Source organism: Stenella coeruleoalba (assembly GCF_951394435.1).
Source record: "Stenella coeruleoalba genome assembly, chromosome: 7".
NCBI classification, from domain to species: Eukaryota; Metazoa; Chordata; class Mammalia; order Artiodactyla; family Delphinidae; genus Stenella; species Stenella coeruleoalba.
In genome coordinates, this window is record NC_137153.1 from 48,191,038 (window position 1) to 48,204,944 (window position 13,907).

General features: G+C 44.7%; 2 protein-coding genes across 9 annotated transcripts in view; one reads left to right on the forward strand and one right to left on the reverse strand.

Annotated features, from left to right (window-relative positions):
* Positions 1–3,992, forward strand: part of LOC307188542 (uncharacterized protein) — a 46,487-nt gene extending 42,495 nt beyond the window's left edge. For 6 of the 8 annotated variants that reach the window (XR_013828971.1, XR_013828973.1, XR_013828974.1 and 3 more), the window contains 4 exons: positions 807–1,027; positions 1,509–1,681; positions 2,039–2,208; positions 3,921–3,992. Coding sequence is in view for 1 of the 8 variants with exons in the window: in XM_079925809.1 (XP_079781935.1) it covers positions 807–883 (77 nt within the window). In the remaining 7 variants the exon portion in view is untranslated. The other 2 variants (XR_013828972.1, XM_079925809.1) reach the window with 2 other exon arrangements.
* TEK (TEK receptor tyrosine kinase) overlaps positions 2,554–13,907 on the reverse strand; it is a 103,847-nt gene continuing 92,493 nt past the window's right edge. The window contains exons 18-23 of the mRNA XM_079925808.1: positions 13,649–13,762; positions 8,551–8,621; positions 7,549–7,589; positions 6,576–6,672; positions 4,923–5,022; positions 2,554–4,080 (exon numbers count right to left, since the gene is read on the reverse strand). Of these exons, the coding sequence (XP_079781934.1) occupies positions 4,006–4,080; positions 4,923–5,022; positions 6,576–6,672; positions 7,549–7,589; positions 8,551–8,621; positions 13,649–13,762 (498 nt within the window). The 3' untranslated portion in view covers positions 2,554–4,005. The remainder of the gene's footprint in view (positions 4,081–4,922; positions 5,023–6,575; positions 6,673–7,548; positions 7,590–8,550; positions 8,622–13,648; positions 13,763–13,907) is intronic.

Genomic DNA, 13,907 nt, shown 5'->3' on the forward strand with positions numbered 1-13,907 from the left:
TTATATAATAGCACCGTTCTCTCAGAATAACACAAATAAACAATAATACACCATTTTAGAAGTGTGGTCCATATGATTTTTCTCATTTAATCTCAGACGTCATTTACTATTTTCACCAGAACTGTAGGCTTGATATTTTGGCTAGATTTCATCTACTTTTTTTTTTTTTATTGCAGTACGCGGGCCTCTCACTGTTGTGGCCTCTCCTGTTGCGGAGCACAGGTTCCGGACGCGCAGGCTCAGCGGCCATGGCTCACGGGCCCAGCCGCTCCGCGGCATGTGGGATCTTCCCAGACCGGGGCATGAACCCGTTACCCCTGCATCGGCAGGCGGACTCTCAACCACTGTGCCACCAGGGAAGTCCCACCTACTTTTTAAAACCATGTCATTTTGTATCTAAGGTCACTCTTTGTCTAGAGAGGTGTACTTTTTCTAGCATCTCTTATTTCTGGCTTCTTGTCAGATCGCTGTCGTTCAGTGGTACCTGTCACTTTGTTGGTGTATCTCCCTGGAAACGAGGTTCATGGAGAAGGTACTGATGTGCTATCCAGTCATAGCAATGTAGTGACCACATGACTGAGGACAGGTCACATAGAAAAAGGGAGATGCTTGTTCATCTGGATTTATGTAAAACATTTCTAAAGCAACCAGTAGGGGTTGTTCTAGGTATGAAATAATGAAATATTGATAAGTGGCCAGTGGTAATTTTGTTTCAAACTCAAGACTTCGTTTTGAGACTATCCGTGGGTAACATCACAGAGTTGTCTATGTCTAATGTGCTATTTTATATTCTATACTATTTGGAGGTCACAATTCAAGTGAAAATGCAACCGCCTGCATGGAACTCTGGAAGGTAAAAGACGACCTGAAAGGAAAGAAGTAACCACTTTGCCCAAGAATATCTTAAACCTCTGCATTGCGTCCGTGACTACTTGGCCTTCACTGCTGGCAGTAGAGTTTGGTCTACAATAACATGAGGTTTCTCCACACTTTCAAAGAGAAGAGGAGAAGGAAAAGCACTGTTGAGGTCTATTTATTACATTTTAAAGGTTAAATTTCCACAGTGATTTCTAAAGTTGTGACTGGGGAAGAGCGGGGGAAGGAATTAGGTTTTTTTGGAATTTGACTCATCTTCGTAGGCAGTGTACAAATAACAGTGGAAGATGGTTTGAAGTTGAAGTAATGGGTCCAGGACTTTCACAAAGGTCGTTTCTCAGGTTACTTAAATTCCTTTTTCTCTCTAAATACTTAGAACCATTATACTGCTCGGAGATAGAAACATCTTTACCTAACAAAATTGTAAGTTTTCTTTAGATCATCTATATAGAAATAGAAGTGGAGATTTTCCTCACAAAAGCTATGAAAGTAAATGTAAGCTTTTCAGTGTACTATTAACATGAAAGCTCTGGTCATTTGGCTATTGTGTAATGTGTTTTTAATCTAACTGTTGTATTCTTACTTGATTTTGATATCAACAACTCACTGAGTGAGTTTTTTTTTTTTTTAAGGCAGTGTCCTACGGCTCTTCTAAACACACGGAAATCTAATCGATATACCCAGTACTGGAATTGTCTAATTTCCTTTAAGCGTTGGTTCTTTCCTTCTTAATTGCTTTTTGATAATGTGGAAACTGGCCCATGGAAATGACATGAGTTTATTCAGTTTGACTACTGACCTTTGAGTAAGTATGAATCTTTAATATCAATGCCGTTAACATGCTACAAAGGTTTCTCTGCCAAGGGTAGGGATGAGACCCAGAGCTGTCAATCGTATGGTCTCTGGGCCAGGAGTAAATTCAAGTTGATGGTGATGACGTGCCCTCAGTAAACACCTCAGGTTTGCTGCTCTGGTACTTTGAATTTACAAGTAAATCTTAAGTATCACTGAATTCCTTTCTCTTTTTTCTTTTTAATTATCTACTTCTGACTGCATTGGGTCTTTGTTGCTGTGCGCGGGTTTTCTTTAGTTGCAGCGAGCGGGGGCTACTCTTCGTTGTTTGCGGTGTGCGGGCTTCTCATTGCGGCTTCTCTTGTTGCAGAGCATGGGCTCTAGGCACGCGGGCTTCAGTAGTTGTTGCGCATGGGCTTAGTTGCTCCACAGCATGTGGGATCTTCCCAGACCAGGGCTCGAACCCGTGTCCCCTGCATTGGCAGGCATGTTCTTATCCACTGTGCCACCAGGGAAGTCCAGTTCCTTTTTCTTGATACCGTAAGTACTTCCTTAGTCATCTCTTACACCTGACGTGAAGTAAATTTGTAATGATGTAAATTTAAAGTATTTTCAATATATGTAATCAAGAAGGTCAGGCTGTTATAGAAAAAGCAGCTGTTATTGTGTATTCCAAAGCCACATGCAAAATTTGAAGACATTATCTACATTTTTCAGATCATCCTTGTTCTTGTTCAGTTCCATGTACCTGCAAACCAAGAGATGTCAGGAGTATCTCCACAACATTTGGGTAAAAAGCAAAAAGGAACTATTTATGTATATATACATATATATATACATATATATATACACATATATACGTATATATATATATACATATATATATAAATAGTATATATATGTATATATTTGGACCTACTTTCAATGGCTCTTCATTTGAGCCCCTACTTAGTTGATGAAATAAATGCTGCGACAGCAGTCTTGCTTTTGTTGTGTCTCCACTGCATATGCTGTTGTGGATGAAGAGCGTTTGGGACAAATACAGTTTCCTGGTCATTGTTTCTGATGCATAAAGTTGAGCAGATGGCAGGAATATGGACCATTATGCGGTATGGTGAACTATTAACATTGCAGCACAATTAAAAGGGATTCTAGTTCTAAGCCCTCAGTTCACATTGGCATACTACCAGAGGTGCAAGAAAACAGATTAGACAGTAGGATACTTCTGGAAGACGTTTCTAATCTTGTGAGCTTGAGATATGTCTGGTGGCATATACCCACCAACTGCTCTCTGCATATTACCAACAAGGTAGAGGATGATAATTTAAGGTGTTTAAGGTGTTTTTCTCAAAAGTATAATACAGACGTTTGGCAATACCTATGAGACACATTCCTGGACAAAATGGGTAGGCAAGACATTTATTCACTTACTATATGATCTCCGTGTAGCATGTGCCTACAGTATAAACGGTAAACTCACAAATGATCAAAACTAAAACTTTTTACAATGTGCAATACAGGTAGGGATGTTAATCTGATATGATGTCACATGTCTCCCAAATATAACTAACTCCAAGCTTCCTATTTTAATTTCTTAATAAACACATCAATGTTATCAAAGAAACTAAAACTAAATCCTATTAATTTATCAAACTTATACTTCTCTCAAAGTTCTTAGGCTTCTAAGGAACGAGATTTAAATCTGTTTTTCAGTGTTAGCATTCTGGACTGACTTGTGGGCTCTGGAAACACCTGACAAAGTTGTCAAATCATGGAATGAAATTGGGGTGGCTTCTACAGGTGAGGGGGAAAATTTAGAGATAGAAGAAGCTCTTTTATATCGCTTAGGTACAGACTTAAATCCATGTCCTGTAAGAACTCATACGTTTCCCCTACTTTTCTCACCTGTGCTATCAGGGTCAGGTTTACAATATTTTCTTCTACACAGCAAAACATAACATCCAATATATAGGTAAATATCAAAAATATCAAAAATATCTGGGACAATGAGTTATGCACTACAGTAATTGTACTCTCACACCTTCCTGTAAAGTCCATGTTTTTAGAAAAATATATTATTGCATATGAAACCACAAACAGGCATTCTGATTCCAGCACATTCTTACTCAACACAGTATATACAGTCCTAATAGAGGGTACTATAGATTCACACACAGGGATCTTACGGTGAATGTCCCAGACAGACAGCAATCTATATACACGTCCATATTCCATGTCACCTCCCTTGACAGAGGCTTGCCTGCTTGGCATCAAGGTCTCAAGGGTCTCTCATGCCGGTGAAGCGGAAACAGAATATACAGCTGAAGATGGTCTGTCCTAGGCTGCTTCTTCGGCAGAACAGTCGATTCCCGCGTAGGTAAACTTCTCATAAAGCGTGGTATTCACATAGGTCTAGAAGAACAAGAGTGGTTCAGAGACACAAACTGGCTCAGTCCTGCCTCCGCCAGGGGCAGTTACAGTAATACCCCGGTTTCCTTAGCTTGTTTCAACACAAATGCAGATACTTGGAGGGGTAGTTTTCTGTCCTCATTCCCTCTGTTGTGTTTAACAACTTTCTTCCTGAAAAGCATCCCTTGCCTTCTGCAAGTAAGATTGCTTCCTCTCACTTGTTTCAGTCTCCGGCTTCTCTTTCTCATGGTCTCTCACTGGTCCCTCCTGACATGCCCCACATCCTCTAAGGCCCCTTTCTCTGTCTGCTTCTCATCTCCTGCTGTGTGACCTCACCCACATCTTTGGTTTAATTACCAACTGGGTTTTGATGACGTTCAACATCTACTTCCCTAACCTAGATTTGTCTTTCGAACCTGAGATCTGTATAGACAACTACTTTCTAGAAATTTTGATAGAATTCCTGACCCTCCCCGTAGTAACCTGTAGACCACGCTCTGTTGTCTACCTGCTGTTTGTCCTTGGGCAAGTCACTTTTCACCCTTCTAAGTCTGTTTCTTCCTCTATAAAATTAAAGGGTCAGGCTGTATGACTGATGAGATTTAAGATTCCTTCTAGCTCGAATAAGCCAGTTCTATATGTTGTTCTACTGTGTGTGACTGTATCTTATATAGGAATCTTATTTCCTCCAAAACTGTAACTTCCTCAAAGTTGGGTCCACATCTTTTATGTCCCTATAGCACCTAGGGTCATGCTCAGGGGAACCTGTTGACTTGTATCAACTTTTTATTAACCACAGTGGACACATGAATTCTACTTATGTAGAATTTGATCTCCATACTCACCTTTCGTTCTTCTAACATCCTGTTTAAGGACACCAGGATCTGGGCAAATGAGGGCCTTTCATAAGGCTTCTCCCGCCAGCATTGTCTCATGAGATCATACCTTTGAAAACAGTGAAAGGGTTAAGTCTACAACTGTGCTTCAGGCCTAGGCACAGCCAGGTGCAGGTGTAGGGTATGGCAAAAAAGAGAATGTAGCCACCCAACGCATGGTCATCATGCTTAGCCAGTAAAAGACAAAAGTACGGCACCTAGGAAGGTTCTGTTAGGCCTCCCATCTCCCCATCCAAGTCCCCTTTCTTCTCCCAGTAGATCTAGTGCCTGCTTTAGGTACCATTCCCACAGGATCTTGGTCTCAGCTATTCTGATTATCTGGAAAGAACTGAGTTACATGTCTAGGGCAGCATGTCCCTTGGAATACCACACCTCTCAAAATGTCAGTGTTTTATTTTTTTAAATGGCCCCGTGCTCAAGTAAATTTGCAAAATGCCACCCATTGCATCTTCCTCTTAGGGATCGACCCAGGAAAATCGTGAGAAGTCATCCATTAAAAACAAACAACCTTTTTAACCAGGTTTAACCTAGAAGCTTCCCAGACATAACTGATCACAGAACTCTTGTGTCATTTATTTACGTCTCACACTTTCCACATAGTTTAGGGAGTGCTGGTCTAAGTCAGTACTTTCTCAAATGTGGCCAGAACTACTTGTACTGTTAAAATGCAGATTCCTGGGACCCACCCTAGATGTACAGAATCACGTCTGGCAATGGGGCTCAAGATTTCACATGCTGACCAAGTGACTGAGGGGAACTGTAGTGCACAGAGCGCTATCAGCCATCAGCCTGGGGTGTGAGAGATTCTATCAATAGAACAGTTTGTACTTTAACAGAAGTTTCATAAGGGCTGAAAATATCACTCCTTAGGGAATGAATCTCAAAAGGTGGGATTTTAGGGACTTTGTCCAATGATGGTTCAAATACATGCAGGTTTTCCCAGGATGGTCTAGTTTTATATCTCTTGTACCATAACAATAATAACACCCTATTTCACTCTTAGAAGAGGCTTGGTCTGGATGGTAAATGATTTGCTCAGCCTAGAGCCTTGCACTCTTCAAATCATGCCAGTTAGGCAGCAACTACATTGGTTAGCTCTGGGAATGGCAACATCACTAAAGATAATCATTATTCCCCTGAGAAGAATACTTATTCCTGGAAAATAATCCTCATAGAAGTAAGATTTTATGAAGAAAAATCTGTCTTCCTTAATATAACAGCTCTGAAATCTCTGTCCCCAAAGTTAGTCTCAAGGTTTCATACATTTATTCGTGGATAATTTTATGAATTTATTTCAGATCTTTTCTGTCTTTGTTGCCCTTTCTCATTTCAACCTTAAGATTCAACCAAGAATCATCACCTTAAATTCCTCCTGGACTTCTATGCCTAGAAAGCTGTTATTCCCTGCCCATTGCATCACAGTCTTCATTTCAAGAACCCCCTTGTTTCTGACTCTCTGGGGTGTGCGTGTGTGCGTGCCTGTGTGTACATATAGGTAAACATATGTACATGTATCAGATATAGCTCCTTCATTAGAGTTAGTCCAAGAAAGGTACAGGGGGAAAGTTAGGATAAAATGGCCCCGGGCGAGGCCTGACTTACACCTCATCATCACAGTTTAGGGGCTTCTCCAATCTGTAGCCCTGGGGCAGCTTCTCGTAGAGTTCTGCACACGTCATCCCACAGTAAGGGGTGCCACCTGGAAGACAGGAAACGGTGCGCCCTAAGCCCCCTCGGATGCAGAAGGCAGCATCTCCTGCCCTGAGGCTATACAGCCAAGGGGCTGGGAGAAAGACGGGGTGTGTCAAGCAATGCGGAGCGCCCGGTGTGATCTTCCTCCGGGGCAAGCCTACCGCACGTCACAGCTGGACTTCGGCTACAGACCGTGCTCCCGGGCGGCGTCTCCTTCGTGCAGAGGATCCACCACAGTCTCCTTCCTTCCCGTGCTATTCCTCTTCCCCAAGTCTGTCTACACATAGCACATCTACTGTACCAATGACATGGATCTTTTTCCTAATTGGAAGTCTGTATTTATGTTATGCAATTCCTATTTTATCTATCAGTGTTAATTAGAAAAGCAATACATGTTTATTGTGGAAAATACAAAAAATAATGCAGAAAACTACATTTTTTAAATCCTGTGTAGTCCTCCCAGTTTTTTTCATGTGTAATATTCATAAAACGGATTATGGGAATTTTTTCTGGTTTTGGGCATGCACTTTCACATGGTATTAAATGGCCTTAGAAAATGTCTTTTCATAATATACTGTCTTCAAGTTGTAGAAGGAAACTTATGACAGCTCTGTGACATCTGTGCACAAGCAGAGACAACTCAGAATGAAGTTCTTGACCACCAGGTTATTAGTATTAAATATGACATTAGACACAGGGCTTTCATAAAGAGAACCACGGGAATAAACACACTCAAACATGGAAACCCTTAAGGTTCTTTTCCCAAGTGGCGTCTGTTGGCACCGCGTACACGATATCCATGAAAGTATATGGTAAAGGAGTCCGGGAGGGGCCCACTCCCTTTGCCTAGAGCCTCACGTGGTAGGTAGACATGGATACTCACCTAAGCTAACAATCTCCCAGAGTAACACGCCATAGGACCATCTGCAGAGGGACAAAAGGGAAACCAATAATCAGCGCGCATGTTGCCCAGTCAACTTTCTGCCCAGAAAGCCAGGGCAACTAAGCCTAGGTCAGAAAAGGAAAAGTTACACGTCCGTTTCCTAGGCTAGGGCCTTGCACACAGCATGCATGTATCTCCTCTTCGGCCAATGGAAGGATTATAACAGGGAAACAGTGTTAGCTCTGCCGGAGCTCCCACTCGCTTTAGGTAGAGAACGCAAGGTGGGAAGCAGGAGATTCTAAGCCAGACAGACCTGTGTCGGATCCCATCGCTGCCACCTGATACTCGTGTGACCTGAGACAAGTGACTAGAACTCCTGAGGCCTCTTAGTGTATTCTTCCAAAAGTGGGGACACCCATTTCTTAAAGTTATGCAGAGATGATGTGAGAGAACATATAAAGGCACACACTGAAGACACAGTAACACTCTGGGCCTCAGTTCTTCCTCCTGAAAAGGGGAAACCTGAGCAAGAGGGCTCAGGCCTCAATCCCAACCCTTCCGTCCCCCGCCAGCCTGAGACTTGTCACGCAGGCTGCAAGCAGAGATGGTGCCCACTGTGTCTGTCTGCTTTCCATCCCTGCCACCTCTGACCCCCAGCAGCTACTGTGGGCCGCCACCTCTGATCTAGGTCCTTGTGTTGAGGCCAGTCTGGGGAGTGGAGCCATGGGAAGGCTGGGATGCCCCTTGCTCCTCTGGAGGTGAGGAATTCACCACTTGAGGTCACTCCTCGACATGCAGAAAGAAACCCAAAGCCTGCCACCAGGGAAAACTGTCCCCTCTGTGGCTTCATTTAGTCTGGGATTTCCTGGGATTAGTGATTAGCTTTATTCCCCAGACGGATACGATATTCCTGCTTCTCTTTAAAACCTCTGTCGAATGGGTATTTTTCTGGGACAAAAAAAAAAAAAAAAAAATCCCTCAGCAGTGAGAGGCTTTACTTACACGTCACTGTTGGTTGTATACACGCTGTAATTTAATGACTCGATCGCCATCCAGCGCACGGGGAGCCGTCCCTGGAGAGAACGAGGTGAGATGCCGCTTAGGCTGGACAGGGCCCCTTCCCAAGGCTCGCCACTGGCCTGAAGCTGGGGCTCACCCAAGTCCACGGGGAGGCCCCCAGACAGAAGGCGTGGCAGACTCAGGAACTGTTTTGCCCATGTCCCACCCACAAGTGTGCTTTTAAATTCAAAGACCTGCAAATTGTGTGAGTGTCCCACTTACCTCAAGGGGCCAATACCACAGTTTCATATAAAGAAAAATAACGATGTGTGCACCCTTTTTTTTGCGGTACGCGGGCCTCTCACTGTTGTGGCCTCTCCCATTGCAGAGCACAGGCTCCGGACGCACAGGCTCAGCGGCCATGGCTCACAGGCCCAGCTGCTCCGTGGCATGTGGGATCTTCCCGGACCGGGGCACGAACCCATGTCCCCTGCATTGGCAAGCAGACTCTCAACCACTGCACCACCAGGGAAGCCAGTGTGTGTCCTTTTGCTAGTCACTCAGTTATTCCCTTTGTGGCTGTCAGAGGCACTCAGAGGTCTGAAAGGAGAGACGGGCCTAGGAACTGAGAAGTAAGCTATAACGCAGGAAAGGCTAAAGTGATGCCAGGAGACCGCGTGTGCCTGGAGGGGATTGTGCAGGAGTTTCCCGAGGAGGGGACACATGAGTTCGGTTCTGTAAGATGTGTAGGCACCATCAGGTGGATGGGCGAGGAAAGAGCATTTCAGGCCAAAGGGAAGAGTGTACCTGTGACTCACAGAGGAGGTGATGACTTCTAGCCAGTGCCACGTGCACTGGGTTTGGAGACAGGGTGAGAGACACTTGCCCACCCTTTGGGTGCCTGGCCCCGACTCCCTCCAGGTTTGCCCCCTTTCTTGGCTTACTGAGTCCAGGCTGGGGAAAATGAGATGTGGACTGGAAAATGTGAAGTTTGACTTCTGAGTTTTATTCCTGGTTTCCTCAAATTTGCTATGAATTTGAGTTCCTTTCCTCTCGACCCACCCCAGGAATATATGAACCCTACTGAGAGATGGATCCCTCCCTCCCAGAGATCTGTCCAAGCTCTAACAGTGGCATTTCAGCTTACATTAGCCAGTGGGTGGGGCAAAATCAGGAGTATTTAGGGGATCTTAGCCCCCCTCAAAACCAGAGCAGGCATTCTCCCAGACTCCCCTTCCATGAGACCAGCCCTGACCTGGATCCCAAGGATTACTCCTGAATGTGAAATTCTCTCCCAGTTCTTTATTTACTGGCACTATTTTGAAGCTCTTTCTGACCATAAATCCCAAATGGTTGTCCTGTACTTTAAGGTTTACATATAAAGGTATCCTTTCTCAAAAAAAGATCCATGGTTGCTAGGGGTGGGGTCGGGTTTGGGGTGTGAATAGGCAGAAAACAGGATTTTTAGGGCAGTGAAAATGTGTAAGATGCCGTCATTAAAGACATATGTCGTTATAAATTTCTCCAAACCCATAGAATGTACAACACCGGGAGTGAGCTTTGCTGTAAACTATACACTTCGGGTGATTATGGCGCGGCAGTGCAGGTCCACTGGCTGTAACAAAGGTACCGCTGTGGCAGAGAATGTTGATGATGGGGGAGGGTATGCATGTGTGGGGTAGGGAGTATATGGGAAATCGCTGTACCTCTTTCTCTCCATTTTGTTGTGAACCTAAAACTGCTCTTTTTTTAAAAAAGGATCCTTTCTCACATCTACATCTTCAGTGTTCTCCTCAACATCCACGCCTCCCTTCTCTCTATGTCCACCCCACCCCATCTGTCACCTGGTTTTCTCCCTTCCCCTTCACAGCTATGGAATGGAAAGAGTTGTCTCCATTTCCTGTTTGGTCTTTGCTCTCATTTACTCCCAACCAGCTGACCTCAGACCCCGGACCTCCTAATGACTGATTTCCATGCACACTTCTTCCTTTTTTTTTTATTTGACTGCTTTTGGATCTGCCCACATGTGTCTGTCCCTACTGCTATCACCTTGGTGCCGGCCACCATCATCTCCTGCCTGATGAAACCACCTCTCCACAGACCTCCCAGCCTCTAGTTTCACCCCCTAATGACCTGTTCTCCACACCACAATCACTCTAAATGGTAAGTACAACCATGTGGTTCCTTTCCTTAAAGTTCTTTAATGTCCCTGTTGTCACAAGATCCCCGATGCTTAGGTGAGTCCCCAAGTCCTTAGCTGGCATCCAAAGCTCTTCAGGACCTTATCCCCACTTGCGTTTTAACTCCAACCTTGCATTTTAGTTTTTACTTATTGCCTTCCACAAGCATACACTCTTTTCCATAGTTACAATCACAGTGAACCTAACCGTTTTGGAACTTTCCACTCCCTTGGAAACTTCCAGCCTAGCATTTTAACTCTTCCTCTTTTCTGCATCACACTCCAGCCATATTGAATTACTTAATGGCCCAAGGTTCCATGCTTTCCTTTGCCTCTCGATTTTTGTATATACCACGTCCTCCAGGTCACCCACCTCATTCTTACATCTCCGATATCTATTTGACATTTACTGTAAAGCTTCAGTGTGCTTCCTCTGAGTTCCCATGGCACCTGCACTTTCCTCAGCCTCATCCACTGTTACGATTGTTCATTATGTGTCTCTGAGCTCTTTGAAGGAGAACACTGTGTCTGAATATTATCCCCAAACCCAGCACAAGCATGAAACATTATAGTAATAGATAAATCCATGCTGACGGCATCGATAATATTAATCAACGATAGTAAAACCCCAAATCACTTAAGTACATTAGTTTGCAACACTTCCAGTATTAGCATCGCCTGGGGGAATTAAAAAAAAAAAAACTGATGCAGGATGCCCTCCCCAGAATAATTGAATCAGCATACCTAAGCCGTAGGACTCAGCATCTGTATTTTTTTTTATTTCCCCAGACGACTCTAGGCGCAATAGGAATTGAAAATCTCTGACTTAAGTAATAGGCCAGGGCTTCCCTGGTAGCGCAGTGGTTGAGAGTCCGCCTGCCGATGCAGGGGACACGGGTTCGTGCCCCGGTCCGGGAAGATACCACATGCCGCGGAGCGGCTGGGCCCGTGAGCCATGGCCGCTGAGCCTGCGCGTCCGGAGCCTCTGCTCCGCAACGGGAGAGGCCACAACAGTGAGAGGCCCGCGTACCGGAAAAAAAAAAAAAAAAAAAAAAAAAGCCCGAGAAAGTGGCTCCTCTGCCCTCAGGTGGTATCTTGCTATACTGCACCCTTCTTGCAGGGAGGTTGCTCCTCTCCAATCCCTTCTCTTTCCTTCCCCTACCCTCACCCTCTCCTTTTCCTCCCCAGACCCCATGCTGCCACTGCACACTTTGCCCTTCCACTGGGAGATAGACTTGAGCCCTACCAGTGCTCTGCCCCTCTAAGCACTCCTCCTAAGCTCCCCAAGATACAGAAATCCCTACCCTTGATGAAATGCCGAGAAAACCAACCTTAGCTTTGGGGGCCTAAGGAAAGCAACCAAATAAGATGCGTGGATTACGGGGCTAAACTGTGTTAACCTCTCTTTCCCCTCATCTGGGGCAAACCCCCGCCCCACCCACGCCAGAGTGAAGGAAGGAGAGGGATTCTGTGATGGAGGTAAGAGGATTCTAAGGAGGAGTGGGGAGAGCCAGAGTAGATGGGTGAGTGGTGGTAGGTCCTGCTTCTTTAAGACCAGCCCAGCTCCTTCCCAGAGAAAAGTCTGCTTTGAGTGGGGCAAATCTGAAGAGTTTAGGGAAAAAAAAATATTTCCTGGAAACCAGCCCTCAGGGAGGCATCTCTGGCTTCCAAAAAGTGCTGATGTTAATAAGTATACAGGACCAGGGGCATGGTGGTCTCTAAGAACCAAAGAAGACTACCTTTGAAACCTCATCCAAAAAGGGAATGGAAAGTTCCAAAGTGGTTAGGTTCACTGTGATTGTAACTATGGAGAAGAATGTATGCCTGTGGAAGGCAATAGGTAAAGAATAAAATAAATTAATCGTGTCCAGGTTGTGAACTGTGGACCATTTCCTCTCGAAAGCATTCTTGAGTATTATTTCTGTGTTATCTTGTCAGTAACTAAGATAAGGATATTGAAGAGAAAGGAAACCTGAGCTTGAGGATAAACACAGAAGCCTGAGCCTTGCTAGGAGGCAACTTGGTACCCACAAAAGTAAAAGGACCCTCTATATGTTATAAGAACTGGAGTCATCCCAAGAAAGCTGAGCCCGGGTAATGCTGGGAGAGCCAGGCCAGTGGACTGGACCTACCCAACACGTGCAAAGACTACAGGGTGTGCCACCCCCAACACCCTGCATTGCCCACCCGCTCAGGGCAAGCAGAGGGTGGTGGCATGTTGTCGGCACAGCACTAATGTCCAGGAATGTGGCACGTCCAGGGCTTTATGATTCTAGGGTGGACAAAAGTAGCAGAATGAGTCCAGCTTCTCTCTTCTAACACTGTGGTGAGGTTCTCCCGGGAGCTCGTATTTGAAGATAAAATATGAATGTTTAGGAGACTAGGTATCATTAGGTGAAAGTGGATCTGATCGGGGCTTGAAAAGTGAGCAGAGAACTTTTGGCAAAGAGGGAAATCTTATATGAGCCTTTAGAAGTTACGAGTTTCTCTCTAGAGCATCCTTGGGATTTAGGAACCTCATTCATTGATTTCCTTGATGTTTTAGAAGGTATATTAAGTGTCTTTTTCCCCCTCCTACGTTTGCTGTGCAAAAGGGGACTGTGGGAACTCTCCAGAGGTTTCTGAGTGAGACCAGACCTCAGGGTCTGGGCTGGATGTAGACCTGGGTCCCTGCAGCACTAGGCTTGCACGTTCAATTACTTGGCCACATGTGACAGGGCCTTCTTCATTGGTAAATGTGGACCCTCCATATTTTAGGAATCAAAAATGAGAAAGGATGTTTGCTGGGCCAGGGCATTATCCAATGGGGAAAACGGTCAGAGGCCTCAGTCGTCACAGAAAGATGGTATTCTAAGAGAAACGACATCAGGAGAGGGAGGGGTGATCCGGAAAGGATCTCATCGGCGTCTGTTCTGAACTTACCATCGTCTTTTTCACATACACTTCTTGACCTCGGGACAATCCAAAATCGGCTATTTTGGCTACGTAGTTTTCACCAACTAAAATGTTCCTGGCAGCCAGGTCCCTGTGAATAAACTGAAATTTAAAAAAAAAAAATCATGTATTTTCAGCATCGCATTTGCTTTTTCACTCCATTTTGTTTCTTGCCTAGGGGCAAGAGCTTTGGGAAACAGAGAGGTCAGTGTGAAAAGGGGTTTTCAAAAGTCACCAGAATCCAGTT